The sequence below is a fragment of the Bos javanicus genome, chromosome 9 (genome assembly GCF_032452875.1).
Source record: "Bos javanicus breed banteng chromosome 9, ARS-OSU_banteng_1.0, whole genome shotgun sequence".
In the NCBI taxonomy this organism is placed as follows: Eukaryota; Metazoa; Chordata; class Mammalia; order Artiodactyla; family Bovidae; genus Bos; species Bos javanicus.
Window position 1 is genome coordinate 87,897,040 of NC_083876.1, and position 25,750 is coordinate 87,922,789.

A 25,750-nucleotide genomic window follows, 5' to 3' on the forward strand; every position below is an offset into this window, starting at 1 on the left:
CACTTGTAGCACATCTCAATTTGGATGAGCTGCAATTCAAGCACTCAATAGTCACATGTGGCTACTGGCTACTATGTTGAACAATGTAGCTCTGGAGATAAATATTAATAATTGATTAATTGTATTAGGAAGAATAAGCCAGAGAGGGTGGAAATCTGAAATTATTTTGAAGGAGGTGAGAGCAAGACTAGACAATTTTTATGAAGAACATTTCCTTATGTGAGAAAACTATAATTATCTTCTAAGCAATTAATCAACATAAAAATTGTTATCCACCTGCAATCTCCTATTATATGCCATTAAATGACCTAGCTTTAAAGGTTTCACTTCTGTCATCGGTAATTTTGGAAGGTATTTAATTTGGGGCAGTAAGTTTGGCTAAATACTAGCACTCCAAATACCTCATATATTCTGATTTACAAAATGTCTGGTTGGCAGTCTGAATAGGCTGATTCAGTGCCCTATGGCACGTGGCCTGGTATTGAAACATATGAGGTCTTCCTTGCTAGGGTCCAATTCATGTTGCCATGTAAGATTCATCCAGGAAGTGAACCCTGTTCACTTGAGTTTCTTGTCCCACTTCCTCCTGCCTTTGAAAGTATAAAAGACACTAGCAGCCCTAGTAGCCCAAAATGGATTCTCCATCCCAATACTGGCTGGTTAACTTGCAGTGAAAGTAAGTAAAACAAAACAAAACATGAGTCTCTCTGTTGTGTTCATTTTTCACCATCATGATGATAATGAACATTTCCCAAGAGTTATGTAACTATCAAACATGGTTTTCTCAAATGAGACTATGACTTAGGACCAAACAGAAGTTGGGGGCGGTGGGGAGGGGACGGGGGCGGGTGGATACTACTGTATTTGAAAATCAGAGCATCTGGAAAAGGAGGATGAGATGGCTGGACGGCATCACTGATGCAATGAACATGAACTTGGGCAAACTCCAGGAGATGGTGAGGGGTAGGAAGGCCTGGTGTGCTGCAGTCCATGGGGATGCAAAGAGTCGGACATGACTGGGCAACTGAACATAAACACAGTCTCATTGGCCTTTTGGGACCGTAAAGAATCCTATATACTTCCCAAGTCAGCATCCATTCCAGAAAGGGACATCAACCTTATGGTTATGGTTGTGCTAGATGCCAATGTGTGTTTGGTCCTAATCTTAACTACCCAGGAATTTCTTTAAAAAAAAAAAAAGTTATTTGTTTGTGTGTTTATGGCTGTGCTGGGTCTTTGTTGCTGTGCACAGGATTTTCGCTAGTTGCAGAGAACTGGGACTACTCTCTAGTCGCCATGCTTGGGCTTCTCATTGCAATGACTTCTCTTGAGCACAGGCTGTAGGGCGTGCAGGCTTCAGTAGTTGTGGTTTGTGGGCTTAGCTGCCCAGCAGCATGTGGGATCTTCCCAGACCAGGGATCAAACCTGTGTCCCCTGCATTGGCAGGTGGATTCTTAAGCACTGACCCACCAGGAAAGCCCTGCCCAGGACTTTCTTAACACCAGTCCCAAACACGAGTAAGCATCCTTTGCTGCAAACACACCTAAATGCCTGGCTGTTTCTTGGATTTTCCAACATTCAAGTTGGACCAGGATTTTTCACACAAGTACATTTTAACTACTATAACCAATCCAAGTTTTATAGGCCATAAAGTTGTTACAGAGAAAGCAGAAAGAATATCGCAAAAACTTTAAAAAATTGTGGGAAATATACCATGTGGTAGTGGTTATACTGGTAATTTACTCATGTCCTACGTGTTTCTTACCATTCCTTCTTATTGATCCAAGTTAGTTCCTTTATTTTATATTCATAGTTTTACTATTTGCAGTACACTCTTAATGCTAATATTTGCCATGAATATAAACCACCAAGAGGACTTCCCTGGTAGCTTAGAAAATAAAGCGTCTGCCTACAATGCAGGAGACCTGGGTTTGATCCCTGGGTTGGGAAGATCCTCTGGAAAAGGAAATGGCAGTCCACTCCAGTACTCTTGCCTGGAAAATCCCAAAGGACGTAGGATCCTGGTGGGCTACAGTCCATGGGGTTGCAAAGAATTAGACATGACTGAGTGACTTCACTTTCACTTTTCTAAACCACCAAGAAAAGTCTGAATGTTAAAGGATATAGACTTGATGGGTTCTTTCATATTCTAGAAATATTGGTACCAGCTGTTTGATGATCTTTATTATTGAGTCAAACCAAATTCACGTTCCTTTTGAAAAGACTGTCATTGATCTATATTCTTTTTATTGTCTTATTACCACCTTCCATACCTGAGTTTCACTCTCCTACTTTTCTAACAAGATCTATAAACATGGATTTGGGTGGATTTTGAAATGAAGCAAATTTCTTTATTAGTCACACTATTGCAAGGCATTTTGTTTCTATAGACTTGGGATCACATTACTAGGGGGATAAAGTGTGGATCCTGCCTTACAAATGAAGAAGATTGGAACTTTGTGTTTTATCAGAATAGCTTCTGAAACTTTAAATTCCATACCGGGCCTGTTTTGAACCCAAGACTTAAGTGCTACAGGCTTTAAATTTTCTCTTCTTATTCCCTTTTCTAAATACTAACAGCCCCATTTCTTTAGAAACAGTTCTGATGTTTATTGTTTAATTGCATGGTCACACTGTCATGTTATCTAACTGGGCACGTGGAAAGTAGTAGTTCGTCAAATATACTCTGTAACAGTGTAACCCCATGTACACAGCAAATGGAATGCCAGCTTTCGAGAAGCGACTTAGATAAATGTTGTGATAGGCTGATTAAGTTTTAAGGAGGATGTGGGTCTCAATATTTTGAGTTTTCTTGTCCAGTACTGGAGAATTACTGTCCACGCAACACTTTATTTAATGCTATATACAAGTAAAGTGTAAAATTGTCAGCATCACTAAGCACTAAGTAGTGGTGTCTCCAGGTTGGTAATGTCAAGTTTTGTGGAATTGTAGTAAAATACTTAAAATCTAGAACAGTGGTTCTCAAAATACTCTAATATGTCAATATTAATAAATATTATTAATATTAATCTAATAAAACATAGGATGTGGGGGGTTTTTTGTTTGTTTTTTTAAATACATAAGCATCCCCTTGGTGCTTGCTGAAGCTGTAGATTCCGTGTGCCCTGAGCGCTGAGCCTTGATTTAGTAAATCTGGACTAATCGCTCTATCAGTCAGGTGCTCATGCTTTGAGGCCAGGTGCAGTGATTCTAACACTTTAAAGCGCTTGCACATGGCATTGGCGTCTTGGTAAAAGGCAGCCTGACGTTCAGTAGGTGTAAGGTAGCGCCAAAGGCTTTTAAGTCTGACGCAATTGCAGGCGACGCTTTAAAAACTCCGCCTTTGCCATTCAACGTCCCATGGGTATCTTTGCATTTCCGTCTATACCTAGCGTGCTTTTTGCTTTTGACCGTGTCCTTTGAGCTAAGTTTTAAGCACCTTCAAATCTTTCTGTTTGCTCTAATTTTAAATACTTGCCTATCTTGCTTATCTTGTCCGTTTATTTATTTTTCTTCACGTGTATAGATGCGCACCAGTTGCGTCGTGAAGTACGGTCAGCTGTAACACAAGCTCCATATCTCAGAACCACAGCCAGGCACTCCTGCTCCGGGGACCTCGGGGCCATGGAGCTCTCCGACAGTGACCGCCCGGTCAGCTTCGGCTCCACGTCGTCCTCGGCTTCCTCCCGGGACAGCCATGGTTCCTTCGGCAGCAGAATGACCTTAGTTTCAAGCAGCCATCTGGGCTTGTTTCCTCAGGATAAGGAAGCAGGGGCCATAAAACTGGAGCTGATGCCAGCCAGGCCGTTTTCCAGCAGCGAGCTGCAGACGGACCGTGCGGCCGGGCAGCAGAGCACAGACGAGGGCAGCGAGAGGCAGCCCCGGGCACAGCGCAGAGTGGAAGCCAACGGGCCGACCAAAACCGGGGCCGAATCGGCCACCAGCCCCAAGCTGCTCTATGTGGACAGAGTTGTGCAGGAAATTCTGGAGACTGAACGGACTTACGTGCAAGATTTAAAGAGCATCGTAGAGGTAAGATGCGCTGTCGGGGGGAGTTTAAAGTTTGTCCTGCAGGATCAATATCCCCCGAAATAAAGGGCAAGGAAGGGCTTGCAACAAAGGACTTCTTAGGAAGCCCAGTGTCTCCTAAGAGGCAGAGATGGTGTGAATGTTTAAACAGATGATCACTTAAGAGGAAGCCCTAGGGCTGTTATCACTGGGTTAAGACCCTCAATGTTTGCATTCGTGAATTGATTACGTGTTGGGAGTAAGCCTGATGATATCAGTGCCTACGCTGGTGTGTTGTGTTAGTGACTCCTGCCCCAAAGCTCTGTGAGTCTCTGGCAGACAGACAGACAGGATGCAAGCTTCCTCGCTTGCAGGTGTCAGGGGTGTGTTGACTGAGCCCCTTGGGTCATCTTCAGCTTACTCACAGTTGTCTCCTGGCGTCTGGAGCTTCCAAAGCTGCCAGTGCCTGTGTCTCACCGCCAGAGAGGGACTTCATGGGTTTGGGGTGTGGCCTGGGGAGGTGGGCGGAAGATCCCCAGGTGATTCTTCTGCACAAACAAGCGTGGGAATTACTGTTTGATGCTGTTTTCTGTGTTGGTTGCTGTTTAGGGGAAGGTGGTGAAAGGGAGAGAAGAACCCTGGACTTGGTCTTAGGTGTTTACCTTTTACTTTTATACTAAAAAAATTCACGTAAATTATTTGACTCTCTGCAAACTGAACTTAGCTCAGGTACCAGATCCAAGACTCTGGAACTTCAGTTATTAATTTGTTATGATTGTTGTTTCCCTGTATTATTTCTTTTTTAATTTTTATTTTATGCTGGAGTATAGTTGACTTATCCAGTTATTAATTTGACTTTGATTATAGCTAGGTTTTTAAGCATAAAATGATAATTATCGGAACAGTTCAGATGCTAATTCATTCTCAGTGATTTAAAATATTATATTTCAAATTGATGCATTATGAAGCTATACTCCCTACGCTGCCTGGTACTATCCCAGGTTCTTTCATGTGTTAGTGCCCATTTCCTGTTTTAGATTTTTAATCTAAAATGTGTTTCAGAATAAACTGGGATATTTGCTGATGAGGACATTCTCCACCAAACACATACACTCTTATAGCTTTAGGGGAAAAAAATTCTAGGACACAATTGTGTTTTCAGTCCCACAAATGATCAAACCAGACAGTCTTCTAAAAATAGTTATGACATAACTTCCCAGTAAAAATAGAAAAAAATCAATTGATGTTCAACCAAAACAATATGTGATACCAAATGTAGAGTAAACCAGGCCAATTGTTTCTTGAATTTCAACAATGATGTCATTTGTACTTGAGAAGAAATACCTGTGAAACTGCCAAAATTTGTGAAACCTCTCAGGAAATTTATGGTTGTCAAAGCTTTCTTTGGCCTGTTTTTCTTTGTTTCTTACTTGGAAACTTTACCACTTCATCGAAACTCGCCATACCAACAGAGAAACCTTCAGTGTCTGAGCTGGAATTAACACTTGTTTTTTTCTGAGACCAGTTAACAAACTTCAGGTGAGAAGAAATACAATAAGAGATCTATGAAAGAAAATAGGTTAAAACAGGATTTTTTGCTTCAATAAAATACCTTAAATTTTTTTATTTTCTAACAGTTTCAGCAGAAGTTTTATTCTAAACTGTACAAATATTCTTGCTTTTTTTTTTCCCCTTATCAATAAATTAGCCATGTTTTCACTATGGGTTGGTGGACTTTTGCTATAAAGGACCAGATGGTAACTCTTTTTGGGTTTCTGGGCCATAAATTGTCAATCCTAACTGTTCACTTCTGCCACTGTATCCCAACAGCAGCCCCAGCCTCTACGCCAGTGAAAGGGTGTGGAAGTTCAAGGAAAACTTTAGGGCCGTTTTTGACCCAAGGACCATGGTTTGCCAAGCCCCGTATTTGCTTATAAATCTATGCTTTCATTTCATCAGCTGTGAAATGAAACTAATAAACGATACCTGCCTAATAGGGTTGGTGTTATGATAATTAGATAATATATGAAAAGCCCATACAACAGTGCCTGGCACGTGGTAAGCAATTAATAAGTGAAAACGCTTATCATCTCAGGCCTCTTCTGAATTTGCTGGCTGAGACTGAGCACCATTTATAGCTATCTTCTGTCTTATCTGAAGTCTTTTACAAAGATAAATAGATTTAGTAATACACTATAGTAGAAATTTCATTAGGAAAGAGTCATTTTTAAGTGGGTGATTCCAACATTATTATTTTGAAGGCAATTGGATTATTTCTAAAGAAGCCAGGGAGAATCTAAGGTGACACATAATAGGGAGAAGAAAGATGGAGGGTGTTGGGAAGGAGGGTGGTTGGAAGAAAACGTCCCAAATAGAGAGGGAAGCACCTGGGCAGGAAGAAGATGCTGCTTTGTTCAGGAAGTCTCTGGAATGCTTTGAGTCACTTCCCCTCCCCACCTAGAAAAGTGCAGAATCTCTTCAGATCACGACTGGTCACTGCAGCCTCTTCTTCACACACTTTTGTACGTGACCACCTCTGTTTCTCAAGATCACAATTTTCACAGAATGGTTAGACTCGTTTTATGTAGTTTTTGCTTTATGGAGGCTTCCCAGGTGGCGCCAGTGGTAAAAGTCCACCTGCCAATGCAGGAGACTCGAGAGACATGAGTTCAATCCCTGGGTCAGGAGGATCCCTTGGAGTGGGAAAGGGCAACCCATTCCAGTGTTCTTGCCTGGAAAATTCCATGGACAGAGGAGTCTGGCAGGATATGGTCCATGGGGTCACAAAGAGTCAGACACGACTGAGCATGCACCCTTCCTTTATGGAGTATAACCAATTATTTTCCACCTTGCAGCAACTTTACCCAATAAGGACTGTTATGAGTATTCTTTTAAAACACAAGATGTCAACTCCTTTAAAAATCTGTTTTCCTTAATCCATTTCCAATCTGTTTTAAAAATTCTGTAGCTGATTTCCTTAGTATCTTCGATTTTTCAAGTGCAGAGTTGAATGGGGAAAAGGCTACTTAGTAACAACCTACCATCATAAGTTCTCACCACACAGAGAGAGTTTGTTAGTTGACTTTCTAAGCAAGAATTATTCTGAAGAAAAACCACCTAATTGTTTGTAGAGATAACTGGGAAGTTGTTTTTCACTTACACAGTAGCATAGTTTCAAACTGTCTGAGCGAATGAGTGATAAATCTCTCAGTCGTGTCCAACTCTTTGCAACCCCATGGACTACAGCCTGCCAGGCTCCCCTCTCCATGGAATTCTCCAGGCAAGAATACTGAAGTGGGTTGCCATTTCCTTTTCCAGGGTTCAGACTATGCACTCTGCTTTCTTGAGTTCCCACTAATGAATGGCCTTCAGTAGTCGTTCTTGGTTGTATTAATTTCCCTTTGTTAGATTTTATCTGTAGTGTATCTTATCCATACATATCCTCACCACTCAGGTTTATATTTTGTCCTTAGAATTTATAAACAAGCATTTTTGTGAAAGGCCATTGATATATACTATGATTTAAAAGATTTTAACACAGTATGCCTTGGTAGCTCAATACAGTACCACATAGTATCCGAGTAGCTTATTTCTGAGAAGAGATCCTGCTCACACGTTATCTGGGCAATAGGATTCTCAGCTGTTGGTGATAATGCAAAGAAGAATGTACATCTTTCACTACAGAAAGACATTGTATTAAAATCTTTCCCAAATATATAGGATTTTTTTTTCTTTCCCATGCCATTTAGGAATTAAAAAATGAATTCTGAAGATTTAACTGAGAAATGTTATTGTTCTTATTGCTTCTGGTCTTCATCGCAGGCCTTTTCTCTGTTCCCTCCATTCCCTCCCCATGGCAACTCCCTCCTCTGCTCCTTTGCCTGACATCCTAGTCATTTGCTTTTGTACACTTGACATTTTAGAGAGAGGTGAGGTCTTGACTATCGACCATACTGAGAGAAACAAGAGAGCTGTTATTTCCATTTCTATATATGGCTCCTACTAGCATTCACAGATAAAATGAGATAATAACTATGAAAGCTAGTTTTAAAAGTTAAAAGTAAAATCGCCAGTGATACAATTTGTGAAGAGAGAGAAATTCATAGCTGGAAAGTAGGAAATAAGGGTTTCTTTCATGTTTAATAGGATCTTAGATTGACTGACCAGAGATTCTCATGGGCAGAGTGGGTTTCTTTAATCTTTCTAAATGATCTATAAAAGAGCCTTTGACAGCCTCATGAGACTTGGCCCTGGATATAGTTCGTGGCCTGTTTTAACATTTTATGAAGGGTTTTAAATAGTTCATAACATTATCTAATACTGTGTAGTTAGAAATTATATCCCTATTACAAAATAGGATCTTTGAAATATAAGAAATGCTAAATTAAATCATATTTGGGGATGTTGAGGACATGTGCATTTAGTGAGGGGAAAGTAGGTAAAATATTAAAAGTAACGTGAGTTTATTTTTTTCTATCATATTCTAGAAAGTTAAAATCCTTTATCAAGCACAATTATCCATACAGTGTGCTAAAAAGCTAAGAAGTTATTATTATAGCCTTGCTGCATAAAATTTAAAGAACCACAGCCTTAAGCAATCCTTGTTAAAAGCATTCAGCATTGTTCAAAAGCTGTAGCTGCACAAGGATTAGGCTGTTGAGATCCAACCTCCAGCTCTCGTATTTCTTGATCGACATGAACTCTTTGTTTATCGTGTGATAGTACAGACAGTTGGAGAAGGAAAGGGCAACCCACTCCAGTATTCTTACCTGGAGAATCTCGTGGACAGGGGAGCCTGGTGGGCTGCTGTCCATGGGGTCAGACAGAGTTGGACAGGACTGAAGCCACTTAGCAGCAGCAGTACAGACAATGTTAGGATAAGGTGGACGAGAAGAGAGATGCTTTTCACCCACTTACTGACATGAAACACATTGAACACAATTCTGCCTGTTCCCATAGCTTAGAGAAGAGGCTGCCCTTAGCACCAGAGGTATCCAGTAGCTAGAAGGTGAATTGTCTTACACTTGGGAAGTGAGCCTTTCCCAGATCTGTGCAGAGTGAATGAAGGAACCCAGTGATCAGGCCCAGGAAGTCTGTGCTGTGCCTTAACTCTGGACCCTGCCTAAAGACTTAGCCTTTAGGCTGGTGAGGTGCTAAGACTTGGATAACATGGAATCTGAGTGGGGTTTTGTCCTGCACCACCTCTCAGAGACAACACGATCGAACTTGGAGGTGTTTTCTCCTGAAGCCTGGTTTGATTCAGCTGGAGAGAGAAGATGGTTTGGTGTGGAAAGGTCAGTTCATAGCTCTGCTACTCCTCTCCCTTGGCCATGAAAGGATGGCTTTACATGGGTGTTCCCTGGACCAGCCACAGCTGCTTAGGATACTTGACAAGAAGAGAAAAGTTTTGAACCAAGGGAGGAGGCTGATGAGATGTCATTGCTTTTATTGTCTTTTTACTTGCACATGTCCTCACTCAATACTTTCCCTCCAGTTTAAATAACATTTATTAAACTGACACTTTTTACGAGGTTCCTTCAGACTAACATTTCTTGAATACTGAGGGAATTATGTGTTCAATGCTAGAGTGTAGGACTTGGCAGGGATTGTTTTTAACGAAGGCTTGTTACGTGGGTGGATTTAATGAAGTGCTTACACTGTAGTACTTGGCACATTTTAATGTACTTTTTCTTTTGCATGGCATTTGAGCACTTTTGTTTGAATGTGTCTCTTTATTTTTCCTTCCAGGGGCTTTTCTCATATTGGGTGAATGAGATCTTTGCTAAAACCATTTGAGGTCTATGGTAATTTTGAAGCAAACCTGCTAAGTAGTTTTAGGCTTATGTATTGGGTTGGCCAAAAAGTTTGTCTAGGTTTTTCTGTAACATAGGAAACCTGAATGAACTTTCTGGCCAAGCCAATAGGAGTTGTTTGTCAAATAACACATCTAACCACTGTATATAAGCCCCTCAAACTTCACTTTGACTATTTGTTTCCATGCCTATTTGTTGCTCTTATGCCCCCTCCTTCCTTGCTCTACCCCACTCTCACCTCTTGCCACCTTAACAATGACAGAAACTTAGAATGTAAGAACATAGTGATTTTGAGTATTCATCTCCTCTACTGGTAGCAGTCTAATATTGGGGGTGGAGGGGGAGGGGCCTGGCCTTTTATGTCTTTTGTCCATTCTGTTCATACCTTCTGATTAACTGCTGCTGCTGCTAAGTTGCTTCAGTCGTGTCTGACTCTGCTTGACCCCATAGACGGCAGCCCACCAGGCTCCCCTGTCCCTGGGATTCTCCAGGCAAGAACACTGGAGTGGGTTGCCATTTCCTTGAAGGTGAAGTCACTCAGTCATGTCCTACTCAGAGACCCCATGGACTGCAGCCCACCAGGCTCCTCCGTCCATAGGATTTTCCAGGCAAGAGTACTGGAGTGGATCGCCATTGCCTTCTCCGGATTAACTGCTAGTGAACATCAAAACTAGCTCAACGTGGGCAGCATTTAGTAAAAGCAAAGTGAGTGGAGGTGTGTAGGGTTGCTGTGCAAAGGTGGTTGTTGACTGTTCACAAGAGTTCATGTATACTTAATAAATGATGTCAGTTTATTCCCTCCAAATGGTTCTAGCCAGATTTTGAGTCAAAACCTAGGAAAATTATTCAAAATAATTATATTGGTCAGATTCTCCTGGGAGCATGGTAGATAGAAACCTTAAACTTGGTGACAACACCCACCACCTCAATGAATCCGAATAGCTGTAAACATACTACGTGGCTACTACTTCTAAATTTTCTAGCTATATACCTTAATAGCAACAAAAATACTAAAACATAACATTAACAGCAGCTTGTATTTGGATGCTTACCGGATTTCAGGCACTGAATTAAGCAGTTACAGCCTCACCCACAGCCCCACTATGTGGGTACTATTATAATTTTCTTATTTTTAGCACAAGAATATTGCATGTACAGAGAGTAAAGGAACTTGTCCAAGGTTTGTAAATGATTAGTGGTGAAACAGGAACTGGAATGTTAGGTTTCACTCCAAAGGCCTCATTTACTACTACATTGTTATAGCAAATCTCCCCTTAGAGTCTAGCAGAGAGCTCAAAGGTTTGGTCGCCTTCCTAAGCTCTCTGGGGCAGGGTGTTGCAACAGCAGCACGGTAGACATTCGGGACTGGATAGTGCTTGGTTATGGGGGATAGTCGTGTGTACCGTAGGATGTTAGCATCAAACATGGCCTCCACTCACTAGATGTCAGTAGAACCACCACCATCCCCACTCAGGACAACCAAAACTGTTTCTAGACATTGCCATATAACCCCCAAGGGACAAAATTCCCTTGGCTGAGAAACACTGTTTTAAAAATTTGGAAGGCATAGTGTATAAGTGTAAGTAAAGCCACAGTAACAAATCGGTCCCCCAGTTTAGTGATGTAATACAACAGAAGTTTCTCCTTTTGCAGTCACGTATGTGTGTGCAGGTTAGTGGACACCATGCCATTCCATGCACCAATTGATAGAAGGCAGGGGAAGGAGAGTTTTTGAGACAAGTGTAGAAATGACTCACCTCTTCTCTCATTCCACATCAAGCTATAAATTTGGAGATATAGTCTGTGTGCCCAAAGAAGGAAGGAAACATTTTTGTGAACAACTGCCAGGGTCTACCATGTATTGTATTGGATTGGCCAAAAAGTTCATTCAAGTTTTTTCATGAGATGTTCTGGAAAAATCCAAATGAACTTTTTGGTCAACCCAATATGTAACTGCAATATTCTCATTATAAAAACCTATACCCGGCATCCCACCACGAAAGGTAAAAATAAAAATAAAAAATACATAAGGAAGAAAGCAGGAAAGATCTTGATGATGCTTACTGCCAAGTTTATAGTTAACTCTCTCTACTAAATAACTCTATGCTGCTGCCAAGCTGCTAAGTCGCTCCAGTCGTGTCCGACTCTGTGCCACCCCATAGACGGCAGCCCACCAGGCTCTGCCGTCCCTGGGATTCTCCAGGCAAGAACACTGCAGTGGGTTGCCATTTCCTTCTCCAAAATAACTCTATAGAATGTTTTAAATGGAATTCTTCATTTAGGACTTAGACTAAGATGTACCTTCCCTTATTCCTCTCTCCCATCTTACACATTTCCATCACCTCTACCTCCTCTCTCTCTCTCCCTTTTTTCCTAACTCCCTGCCCTCTTTTGTTTTTTGTAGTTTTTCCTATCCATATGACCTGTCAATAGGGCTCTTTGGAATTTTTGAACACAGGTGGTACTATCAATATTTCAGTTTAAGAAGAGGGCTGCTGGGTCTAGCATAGTTCAAAGGCAGGAATTGTGCTTCTTTGCTTGTCTTCTGGAAACATTTTGAGTAGACTGGAATCAAAGAGAATAATGGACTAATGCCAGCATACCCTGAACAGAATGATCATGCTCGGAAGCCACACTGATAAAGTTTATAAGAAAATGTAATACCCTCCTTTTCACTGCCCTGCCTTTGTTTTAAACTCATTTCTGTAGTCACTCTGAGAAGCCAAAATGAGGATTGTGAACACTTAAAGAACAAGTAAACAATGGAAAACCTAATGGTTGAAATTGTTTCAATACATTTATACATACATAATAATCTTAGGCCTTGCACACTTGCACACTCTAAATCAGGTGACATCATTGTGGATGGTTTCCATAAGAAAGTGACAGTGAACGTTGCTCAGTTGTGTCCAACTCTTTGCGACCCCATGGACTATATAGTCTCCAGGCCAGAATACTGGAGTGGGTAGCCTTTCCCTTCTCCAGAGGATCTTCCCAACCCAGGGATCAAACCCAGGTCTCCCGCATTGCAGGTGGATTCTTTACCAGCTGAGCTACAAGGGAAGCCTTGTAGAAGTCAACTTTCATCTTTCCAGAGGTGAACATGGAGAAAGTAAATTTGCCATTGATAAATAGTGGTCTATTTATGTCATTAACCTTTACACTTTTCAAATCACTAAGAACTTTTTACAATAGCATAATGAACATCAGTTGGTATAATAGTAATAATTATGGATTTAGTGATGTTCTCATTGTCTCCTGGAGAAATACTAAACCTCAGGTAATAGTCACCCTTGAGTGCCTGACATTCCTGACTTATGACTTGCTTCTTTTTTTTTTCTTTTTAGATTTTTTTGTGGCTTGCTTCTTGAAGCTTGGGTCTAGAATACTTCAGGTCAGTCTAAGGATTTCCAGGGTATTGGAGGCCCTAGAGTCCAGCTTTGTAGGATATTCTTACCATGTTTCAAGAGTTCATGATCTCAGAATAGATTATAGTTATTTAATATAGTTAAATATAGTTTTTAGCTTCCATATCACATGTCTAAGACCCAAGAAAGAGAGTACAGTTGCTATAGAAAAAGAGCAATATGAATTTCAAGTGCCTACGATCAATTTTGCTATAATTTGACATATATGCTTTTAAAAATCACTGAACTTGCAAAATCATATGAGGGGAAAACGGGGAAAATAGATTCCAGGTGCAACACTCAAAACATCAGTGACACATCGAAAAAGAAACAAATGGAGGCAGTTTTATACGTGTTAAATGGTTAAGAACTAAATCCTTACTACAGTAAATATGATACTTCAACTTAAAAAAAAAAAAACATATAATTTCTTGTGGGAGCCACCTGGTACCCACAGCTGCCACCCCCTGTAGGAGGAAGAGAATAAAGGGAAGCGGGAGACAGAGTGAGAAAAATGAACAATAAAGAGGAGAAAGAACAGAAAGGGGAAAATATAAAAGAGGCTAAGAAGGAGAGAAAAATTAAGGAGAGAAGCAGTTGCGTGCAGGGTTGTAGTCTGAGTTATAAAGTAGGGTTCAGTTCAGTTCAGACCTGACATCAATGCAAAACTGACACCCCTGGCATGGATGGGTATGGCTTTAACAAGGTATGCAGGTGGACTGAGGCGGCTGGTAGGTGTTTGAGCTGTATGTGTGTGTGTGTGTGTATTCCTCTGATGCTCTCTGGAAGTGGCTATGCTTTTCTGTGTTCACCTGGTTTTTTGTTTGTTTTATTGTGAATGCAATCCTGCCTAAGCAAAATTCAGAATTTTGAATTAAGTTCAAGTTACTCCCTAGTATATTAATCATGTGGGAACAAATTCCTGCTTTCAAAGCAAATGTTAAAGCAGAACTAACTGTACTTACCTCTTGAGTGTTATGACTTGATACAAATAGGTCTCACCTCTCCCCCGTCCCCTTTGTTCAGACCAGAAGATTAAAGAACACCATACCTGTTGTCAAAAAACATGATCTTCCATCCCTAAAGCACTTTTTACTTCCGCCCTATAAGAAAAAAATGGTTCAAAAGAATTTCAAGCTATCTTAGCAATTTGAGAGTTTATTTCTGAAAACTAACAAGTAGATTTTTTTTATCCAAATCTTGGGCCAACAAATATGATTATTTGAAAAAGCAAATAGTTGTGGGTTTTTCAAAACTGTCACTGAAAAGATTTTCACAATTTGGGTCAAATACTCCTACACAAGTGATAACCCTTGCTGTCTTGCTGTTATTCAGTCACTAAGTTGTGTCCAACTCTTTGTGACCCCATGGACTACAGCACACCAGGCTTCTCTGTCCTTCACTGGCTCCTGGAGTTTGCTCAGATTCATATCCATTGACTCAGTGATGCCATCCAACCATCTCATCCTCTATTGTCCCCTTCTCCTCTTGCCCTCAACCTTTCCCACCATCAGGGTCTTTTCCAATGTGTTAGTTCTTTGCATCAGTTGCCAAAGTATTGGAGCTTCAGCATCAGTCCTTCCAGTGAATATTCAGGGTTGATTTCCTTGAGGATTGAAACTTCTGTTACACCAAGGAGATTTAAGGGGTAAATATTTGTGTGTTTATGCCATTAAAATTAGAATATTTTCCATCTACACATGCATATTCTGAGTTAGACAATGTATTAAAGGACACACTTACTTACAGACATAACTGAGGACATTCATTTCTCTTGTGAGATCAAGCTCTTAGAGAAATACCTGCAACTAAAAAGTCCCTTCCCATTCTTCCAGCTTTTCTTTTAAGGCAACATTTTTATTTCTAATGAAAAGGTATTTCAAAAACTTCTGTTAACTCAGGTGATTGAGTAGCTATTATTACTTGTCTGCTAAAGAACTGCTAATATATTTCAAAGACTGCCTGTGGGCAGAACTCTATTGAAGATTTGCTAAAACAGGTTGTGTTCATTTGGGGGTAGAATTATGCTGCCTTTTGGGTGTATGCCATCTTGAATATGCAGTTATACTGAGTGGGTAGAAAATTATAGAATTCAGGAAATTGTGTTCTAAACACACCAACCTTCAGTTGGGAGTAGTTTCCCATGGCTGAAAGTTTCTTCCAAAGAAAAATGTTGCTTGTGAAACTAAACATCAAAGAATCAACCCAGGTCATTTGACAAGCCTGAAGCAAGTTGATGTCAAAGCAACCCTGCTCTGTAACACCTAGAAAAAGAGGCAGCTTGAGCTGATGCAAGGTTTGCCAGCCTACATAGTTCAGTAGTTAACTATTTTCTGATCACTTATGTTTTCAGTTTCTTCTCTGAGCACCAAGGCTACTCTGCCACTTAAGGCTGATAGCATTGTTCTCTATAGCAGTTCACATGGAATGTTTTATATCTTTTTAAACCTGGTCAAATATACATGACATGTATTAATATTAACCATTTCAAGTATACAATTCAGTGGCGTTAGGCACACTGACATTGTTGTACACTGAACTACATAACCATTACCACCATCCATCTTGAGACTGTCCGACTCTTTGAGACCCCATGGACTGTAGCCCTGTCCATGGGATTTCCCAGGCAAGAATACTGGAGTGGGTTGCCATTTCCTCTTCCAGGGGATCCTCCCCACCGAGTTATCAAAGCCGGGTCTCTTCCACTGCAGGCAGATTCTTTACTGCTGAGCCACCAGGGAAGCCCAAGATATACATGACATGTATTACTTTAGCCGTTTTAAGTGAATGATTCAATGACATCAAGCACACTGGCACTGTTGTGCATTGAACTGTATAACCATCACCACCATCCATCTTGAGCACTTGAGAACTTTTCTACCACTCCAAATTGAAACTGTGCACCCATGAAGCAATACCTCTTCATACCCTCTTCCCTCAAGAAATTCTTTTTTGTTTTAAAAAATTGTAGAATACACATAATATAAAATTTACTGTTTTAACCATTTGTAAAGGTATATCGTAGGTGACATTAAGTACATTCACAGCGTTGGGCAACCAGTCTCTAGAATTCTTTTCATCTTGTGAAACTGAAACTCTGTCCCTGTTAAACAGTCACCCCCGCCTCCTCCCCTTCCTTCAGCTACTGATAACCACCATTCTACTCTCTGCTTCTATAAATTTGACTCCTCTATACTTCAGTGGAATCATACAGTACTTGTCCTTTTGTGACTGTTTTTTTCACTGAGCACAGTGTCTTCAGGGTTCATCCTTCTCTATATAGTACATATGGAGAAGGCAATGGCACCCCACTCCAGTACTCTTGCCTGGAAAATCCCATGGATGGAGGAGCCTGGTAGGCTGCAGTCCATGGGGTCACTAAGAGTTGGACACGACTGAGCGACTTCACTTTCACTTTTCACTTTCATGCATTGGAGAAGGAAATGGCAACCCACTCCAGTGTTCTTGCCTGGAGAATCCCAGGGACAGGGGAGCCTGGTGGACTGTCGTCTCTGGGGTCGCACAGAGTCGGACACGACTGAAGCGACTTAGCAGCAGCAGCAGCATATAGCACATGTCAGAATTTTCTTCCTTCTTAAGACTGAATAACATTCCAGTGTATGTCTATATAGCATTTTGTTTCTCCATTCATCTATTGGTGAATACTTAGATTGCTCCAAATAGCACAGAATTTTTGATTAAGTAGAAATCACACAGAGTTTTGAACTGGAAAATAACTCAAAAGTTTTAACTGACTGTGGATTCTGAAAGGGTGAAGTGTTTTGGTTAGTTTTCTACTTCTAGCAGTCAGCATTGCCTTCGACACTTAAAAGGCCATTAGTAAGTATTTGCTAAATGAATTACCAAGTTCTACACAATCGTTCTTACTGATGAGGAAATGGAGATGCAGAGAACCAAGTGATTTCTCCAACCAAATCCAAATCTTAGTTCTGGCACCTACTACCTTTGATCTTGAACAATTATGTAATTTCTGTAACCTTCAGTTTCTTCTTCTTAAAATGAGATGAGAGCTATTGTGTACCTCATAGAATGTTGTGAGGACAAAAGGAAGTAATGCCTGTAAAAATAGGAAAAGAAAGTCGCTCAGTCATATCCAACTCTTTGCGACCAGTCCATGGAATCTCCAGGCCAGAATACTGAAGTGGGTAACCTTTCCCTACTGCAGGGGATCTTCCCAACCCAGGGATCGAACCCAGTCTCGCACATTGCAGGCAAATTCTTTACCAGCTGAGCCACAAGGGAAGCCCAAGAATACTGGAGTGGGTAACCTATCCCCTTCTCCAGGGGATCTTCCCAACTCAGGGATCAAACCGGTATCTCCTGCATTGCAGGTGGATTCTTTCTTTATCAGCTGAGCTATTAGGGAAGCCCAAAGTGCTTTCCTGGGTTCGATGCCTGTAAAGTACTTTCTGTAGGACCTGGCATAGCATAAACTCTCAATAGATGCAAGCTGGTCAAGCCCCAGACCCTGCAGCTAAGTACTGGCAGTGCCAAGACTGTACCCATTACATTTAGAAACAATTGGAAAAACACAGGAAGCATTTATTGGGTGTCGCTTACTGTGCCAAATAAGAATTCTCATACATACTTGTTAATGAAAATTCTGAAAACACATTACTTTCACTACTCAGTTTTCTACATCTCAGTCACTGATGAGGATGAAATTGACACGGACGCATGTGAAAGGCAGAGCTTGTCTCTCCTGCATCCAGCCACCGCATAGTGTAGACAAAACCAGAGCAGTGGTACAGAGGGCAAGTGGGAATGATTAAGATCACCTCCTGAGCGATTGCTTGGGACATGTCTAAAGCAAACTGTGGAATTATCCTTTTTTTCTTCTAGCACAGATATAGGTAGCTTTTTGAGGATGAGAAATTGTCTCCTGTAAAACCAGAGAGTCAGGGCTAGTCCACTTATGATAAGTAAAAGACCAGCTGATGCTCTTGAACCCCTTCTTGTCAACTCCTGGTCTGAAGTTGGAACTGGCTCTGAAGTTCCAGGTCCTAGTTGGAAAGAAAGAAGGTAAAGAAAGTTACTGACAAATTGTGTAAATTTACTTAATATTCAAAATTACCTGGAATATTCTAGGTACTAGTTTTGGCAAGAAAATTCACTAGAATAGAATCCCCACTTCAAAGACAGGACAGAGTAAAACATCATAAACATCCTTTATGAGAAACACAATTAACTGGTCATCAGTGAGATTTATACCAAGGATAGTAAGCCCCCATAAACAGGTTCAAAGGGGCAGATAATAATATAATAATTTGAGCAATTAAGAGCTATCACCTAAGAAATCTGGTTAGGAAGAACAACTTAAAAGTAGGATTTTTTTCAAAAGAGGTAATATATTTATACATATAACTGCTTCATTTTGCTGTACAGCAGAAACTAACACAACACTGAAAAGCAACTATACTCCAATAAAAAAATTTTTTAATAAAGAAAAGAAAAAAAAAATAAAAGAGGTATTTTTCTAGGGACTACCTAGCGGTCCAGTGGTTAAAACTCTGCTTCCAATGCAGGGAGCATGGGTTCAATCCCTGATTGGGGAACTAAGATTCCCACATGCCATGCAGCATGGCCAAAAGATTTTTTTTAAAAAAGAGGGTGCACCCTGGATTAATAAAATCTGTCTGAAACTCTAAAGGTGACATCACTTTTTCTTAAAGCTCTGTTTATCCCGATAAGCAATCAAATGGGCCCACTGTCTGAAAGGCATTTTCTTTCTTTGTTATAAAGAGAATAATAGACATTGAAAGGCAACACAAATTACCCCACCCACCCCATCCCCTGTGATGAAATAATGAAAATGAAGAAAATCTAAAATCTGCTAGAACTGAATCTAAATCCTGACTCTGCCATCTCTCTTTGTGATCTTGGATAAGTTACTAAACTTTTCCAAGTTTCAGGTTTTCACCTTAAAATGGGAATAATAGGATTGTTGCAAAATAAGACTATCCATGCAAAATGCTAGCACAGTGATAGGCATATAGTAAGCTCTCAAATGAGAATAATGATGATTATTGTTAATATACTTAGTATTATTTGGAAAGGCCAGTAATTTCTGGTACATTAAAAGTATTATGGTATTGTTGCTAGTCTATGCTGCAACTGAAGCTCCAATATTTTGGCCACCTGATGTCAAGAACCAACTCATTGGAAAAGACTCTGATTCTAGGAAAGATTGAAGGCAAAAAGAGAAGTGGACAGCAGAGGATGAGATGGTTAGATAACATCCAGACTCAATGGACATGAATTTGAGCAAGCTCTAGGAGATAGTGAAGGACAGAGGAGCCTGGCGGGCTACAGTCCATGGGGTGGCAGAGTCAGACACAACTTAGCGACTAAACAACAACAAAATCTATGTTAAGGTATTTCTGAAAATTATTTAAATTTTGAAATTTAAAAAGGGTATATCTTGCAATTTTTAGTTTATCTGATATGCTTCTGTGCAGTTGGAGTTCACAGGCCTGCTAGAGCTGCAATGGCAGAATGAAATTATTTTCAGAGTTTTGGTTCGAGGGAAGTTAAACTGAGATTGATTTAATGGACAGAGCTCTGGTCTCAGCCTGGTCTCATGCTAATAGTCAGCCATGTGCCCATGGACAACCAACCGGGCTGACCTCTGCTTCATCCTCAGTAAATGACTCTAAGTCAACAAGCCAAAATCTAAAGATGACTAGAAGTCTCATCTTCTCCAGCCTCAGCTCTCAAGAATGTAACTAGGAAATAAGTAAGTCCTTTGAGCGGCCAAAATAGATGTTTCAAATGCCAAACAGTAAATCCTGTGTCTTGACCCAAAGAGAGGCCCCTCTCACTGTGAGCCTATTTACTCTACATGTTTAAAATAAGCTTAATGAGAGCATTTCCTGGCAGTCCAGTGGTTAGGACTCCAAGCTTTCACTGTGGAGGGCCCAGTTCAGTGCCTGGTTGGGGAACTAAGATCCCACAAGCCTTGCAGCCCAGCCAATAAATTAATTAATTAAATAAGCTTAATTATTTGGTTTCCTAACCCACAGCAAGAGGATGGAGGGGGCAGAAGGAGTGGATGTGATTGCACTGAGGAGCCAGAGGAAGAGCTCCTTAAAGTACATGAATTAACATAGGACCGTTTAGAGTGGTGCAAACCCACCTTATCCCCCTGGTGAGTTTCACTTGTGAATTATGCCCCAGAGCATAACCAGGGTCCTCACTGATGAACCTGAGTAGCCAGAACTTTTTTATGTTTGTTATAGCATCTAAAATATATTGCCTGATTCTTGGTCTTCATAAACAAGGTGATATTTTAATTATGATAATTGACTTTTATTGAAATATAATTGGTTTACAGTATTGTTTCAGGTATACAGCAAAGTGATTTACATTTTTTTTTCAGATTATTTTTCATTATAAAATAGTGACTGTAGTCTCCTGTGCTGTACGTCAGACTGTGTTGTTTTTTTGTATATAGTAGTACGCATTATGTTAATCCCAAACTCCTCATTTATCCCTCCCTGACAACTCCCCCCACCCCACTTTCTCCTTCAGTAACCATAAATTTGTTTTCCATGGCTGTGAGTCTGTTTCTGTTTTGACTTAAATGTTTTCCACTGTTGTTAATTGTACATAACATAAAGTTTACCTCGTGTAAATGTACAGTTCAGTGGCAGTAGACACATACACAATGTTGTACAATCATCACCACTATCCATTTCATCCCAAAAAGAAGCTCTGTGCCCATTAGACAGTACTCCCCAGGCCCCTTTCCCCAGCCCCTGGCGACCTCCAGTCTACTTTCTGCCTATGAATTTGCTAGAATCAAGCAATAGTTGTCCTTCTGCATCTGGGTTCTTTCACTTAGCGTAATGTTTCCAAGGTTCATCCATGTTTTAGCATGTGTCAGAATTTCATTAATTATAATTAACTTTTAATTCTTAGAGGAAATTTTCTATAACTGATCCCTTAACAAAAGTGAGATGACCCTTTATAAAAAGTGAGTCTTGTCCTTACTGTGTAAGGAGGGCCTGATGAGGAATTATAAACATCTATCCAACCCAAAGCAAAATGGAGTACTTGTCCTAAATGTGAACATTTTTGTTTCATTAAACTAATATAAAGGATTCATGGTGATTTTTGTGCTTAAATCATGGGCACACACATACACACACAACGCAAAGTAGGTCACATAAAAACTGGAGCGAAGCCACAGGCTAAGTCTTTGGTTTCAAACGGCAGAATCACTTTGAGGCAAAAGTATTCCTGTTTTCTCAGAATGCTGCTTGAGGACATTGTGGGATGTGTGTGTGTGTGTGTGTGTGTGTGTGTGTTTGGGGGAGGCAGAGTGAGCCATTCTTTTAAAAAAACACTTTAAGATATTTTCTTCTGAAACAATCCTTTTTTTTCTCTCTCTTTGGACCAAGGAGAACTGCTACAAGTGTTCCCTCAGTTTTATAATGGGGCTTAAAGTTAAGCTGTTAACCTTTAAGTGGGAGATGAGTCGGGAGGCGACCGCCACTCTGGCTACTGGGGCAGCCTACAATCAACATAGGATGGCTGAAAAGACTGCGCTTTTGTCCTGTTTTCCATAAAGCCCTGTATAAATCACTCAGTCCAGGGGGCTGTATACGGCCTTGTAAATGGGGTTCCCAATGCAAATGTATATAGAAAAAAGGGTGAGAGTTAATCTACTTTTGATGAAGGAAGCGTTTCAGGAGGTAGGTGGGCGGGAAGATAGTCAAAAAGGAATGCAAGAGTTTAGGATCCTTTGTCATCCTTGAGAGGCCCTGCTGCATAAAGACTGTCCCTGAGATGGAGGGGAGGGGAGGGAGAGAAAGAGGAACTGGGTTGGGTTACATCCAGTACAGCTTTTGCCACTTGGAGAGCTTGTGGGAGAGCTGCCAGGGACTCGGTTAACCCTTTCTTTCCGAGCTCTGCTTTGCCCAAGTAGCAGATGGACCAGGTTCACAGGAATTCACTCTGCAGCCATTCAGCTGGGAAAGCTTACAACAGAAACTCTGGCCATTGTTGACATCAGTTTTGTGGGACAGAGGGAGCTGCCAAGAGATTTTTAGAGCCCTAGGCATTGATTCCTCTGGCTTCCTTTATCATGGAATTATAAATGTGAATGCTCTGGCGAGCACCTGACCCAGACTGGGGATGGGAGGATCAGAGCGAGATTCCTGGAAGGAGGAGTCAGCCAGGTTAGGACAGCAGGGGATAGTCTTGGCAGTAAGACAGGAATGTGTAATGACGGTGACCCATGAGAAGACAGGGCACGTTGCCTCTCACTCTCTCTCATTTCTAAGTAACAAGACAGCCGTGGACATTGTGCTTGGATTGAAGAGAAGAGAAAAATTAGTTTTTTTCCAAATCACATGTCCTACTCTCTGGGTCCTGGAATCAGAATCAGGGTTCCAATAAAACAAAAGGAGATTTTTTAATTTGCCCCATTCAAGAGGCCCTGGTGGCTGAGAATCTGGCTGCAATGCAGGAGACCTGGGTTGCACGCCTGGGTCAGGGAGATCCCTGGAGAAGGGACTGGCTACCCACTCTAGTATTCTGGCCTGGAGAACTCTATGGACAGGGGAGTCTATACCTTAAGGATCTACATTTGGACTTCCCCAATGGCTAAGCGGTAAAAAAATCCACCTGAAATACAGGAAACGAGGGTTTAATCCCTGGTCAGGAAGATTCCCCTGGAGAAATGGCAACCCACTCCAGTATTCTTGCCTGGAAAATCCCATGGACAGAGGAGCCTGGCAGGCTTCAGTCCAAAGGGTCACAAAGAGTCGGATACAACTGAGCAAGAGGCCCAGCACACTTCAGGAAAGTCCAGTTTCTGGGGCATGTCCCATCATGCCGGGGCTGGTCCCCGGCAATGCCGGCCCACCTGGACCCCATTTTACCCTCCACATAGCACCTCTTCCAGCTCCCCTGGAGGTCACCAAGCCCTTTGCTGTTTCTGTGTCAGTAAGTAACTGGTTAAGATAGTGCTGTGATGAGATCAACAGCAGTGTAGTCAGAGAAGCAATAAGATACATCCTGAGGGCTGCTCATTGTTTTGGGTACAATGAACGGAACAGTTTCCCCTATGCATTTCCATATTTAGCAGTGGATTACCTAATGCTGCCAGGGTATAATCACAGTCATCCTCATAGAAAAACTACCCATAAAGAGATCAGTCTTTGTGCGGGTTCTGTACTTTAGAATATCCAGCCTCTTTGTACTGCAGTTTTCAAGTAGAATAGCTTGACCTCCAGGGTCATCATCAAACTGTGTGACTCAGTAGTGGGAGGAAGAGTAATGTCTTCCAGCTTTTTCCTCTTTCTATTAATATTGTCCAGGTACCCCTGTCTTGGGGGCTTGGTTGAATCTTTATTTTGTTCCAAGGTTAGAGTTCCAAACAAATTAGCATAAATCTTACTAGGCTTCTGTGTCTAAGGCCTTGTTTTCTGTCCCTCAAGTGAACGCTATTTGAACACCTGCTGTGTACAGACCAATTGCTATGGAAATTACCTATATCACAGTTCCTGTCTCAGTACGAGACTGGATAGTGCTCCAACTCATTAAATAAATCATCTAGTTAATTACTGCCCTGCACATCATTAGGTCAAGCATACACTCGCTGGCCACGTGTATGTGGCAAAACAGACTGTATCTGTTTTAATGGGCCATTCTTTGGTGTCCTTATTTCCAAATGTCTGGTGCTCTAGAATTAAAAGCACTCAGGGGAGGTATGGGTGTTTTTTTTTTTACTTGCAAACGGGAAATGTTTTGCTGATAAATCCATGGCCACCTTTTGATATTTAGTGGAAACCTTCGAGCCATCGGTGTACAAAGTGAGTTCCATGGAGTTGGTCAGAGCACCGAGGACAAATATCAGACTGACTGTTGTCAAAGGCTTGTTACTCTAATAAGCTGACTATGGTACATGCTCCCCTGTGAAGCAGTAAAACCCCTTCCAGGGTCACTTACCCACATTTGTAAGGAAATTTTGCTACGCGGATGCTGCACCTTGTTGTATATTTCCTGTCAGCACGTCAACCCTTTCCTCTAAAAGCCATGCTTTCAGAGCTGCTGTTTGTCTCTTCATTTCATTGCTGATTGATCTTCATTTTATAGTGATTCCTGACTCCTTAGCTTTTAAACTCTCTGCTTTCCAGGCTCTCCATTGTATACTTTTTTTTTTTTCTTAATGTACTTAAAAGTAGCATGGTGCTGGGAGAACAGGAAAAATTCATTTATAGCATTTCCACATGATTGACTTTGTAAAGGAGTGCGTTCCTAAGGGGAGAGCTAGCTATGTAAAGTCATGCAAATAAAGAGGGGTGAAATGACCGACCCTGGGGCAGACTGGCAAGGGAAGCAGGATGCTTTGAAGGGGTAGAGAACCTTGCACTAAGGAGAGGAAAAGCACCTAAGAGCAAGATGGGAAGCATGAGCCAGTGTTGAAAGTAAAATGGCACGTGGCTGAGAGCTGGCACGCTTGGCTGATGGAAGCCCAGGCCCGGGGTGTGGACTGATGAACATGTGAAGCAAGTGGGTTCATCCTGTGAATGTGCTCAGTCGTGTCCAACCCTTTTCCACGCTATGGACTGTAGCCTGCCAGGCTCCTCTGTCCGTGGGATTGTTCAGGCGCAAGTACTGGAGTGGGTTGCCATCTTCCTCCTCCAGGGGATCTTCCCGACCCAGGGATCAAAGCTGCTCTCCTGTGTCTCCTCTGTAGCAGGTGAATTCCTTACCTGCTGAGCCATTCCATCCTGTGAATGGACTAACATTAATTCAGATACAGTACCTGACAGTCCTGGTGCACAGCAGTCAGTGAAAGCTATCATTTTAGTAGGCTCCTAACTCATACCTAATAAAAACTGGATGTGGTCCTAAAGTCAACAGCAAACTTCTCCTACTTCTGAAGATACCGTGGGTACGTGCTCAGTTTTGTCGGACTCTTTGCAACCCCATGGACTGTTGCCCGCCAGGCTTCTCTGTCCATGGGTTCTCCAGGCAAGAATGCTGGAGTGGGTTGCCATGCCCTCCTCCAGGGGATCTTTCTGACCCAGGGATTGAACCCAGGTCTCCTGTGCCTCCTTCACTGGGAGGTGGATTCTTTACACTAAGCCACCTGTTTAAGAACTAAAACCCTTTTGGGGGCCAAGCTGTAGTCAGCTGGTACTGGTTTGAAGGTTTGAATGCAGCTAAGTCACTCACTCTCTGGGGAGCAATTAAACACTTTTTTTTTTTTAATTATTTATTTGACTGTACCAGGTCTTAGCTGCAGCAATGGAACTCTTAGTGGGATCTAGTTCCCTGACCAGGAGTGGAACCTGGGCCCTCTGCATAGGGAGTGGAGTCTTAGCCACTGGACCCCAGGGAAATCCCAATTGAACCTTTCTAAGCATCCAGCAAAATGGGATTAATAATGGGGCTCACCTCCTGGGGTTGCTATGAAGATTAAATGAGATAATGCATATAAAGTAGTGAGCTCAGTACCTAGCCCCAAACCAGATAATAATAGTAATA

At 41.5% G+C, this 25,750-nt stretch overlaps 1 protein-coding gene across 5 annotated transcripts in view; it reads left to right on the forward strand.

Annotated features, from left to right (window-relative positions):
• PLEKHG1 (pleckstrin homology and RhoGEF domain containing G1) overlaps positions 1-25,750 on the forward strand; it is a 249,265-nt gene that overhangs the window by 138,725 nt on the left and 84,790 nt on the right. For all 5 annotated transcript variants that reach the window (XM_061428306.1, XM_061428304.1, XM_061428307.1 and 2 more), the window contains one exon: positions 3,527-4,032. In XM_061428306.1, the coding sequence (XP_061284290.1) occupies positions 3,625-4,032 (408 nt within the window). In that variant the 5' untranslated portion in view covers positions 3,527-3,624. The remainder of the gene's footprint in view (positions 1-3,526; positions 4,033-25,750) is intronic.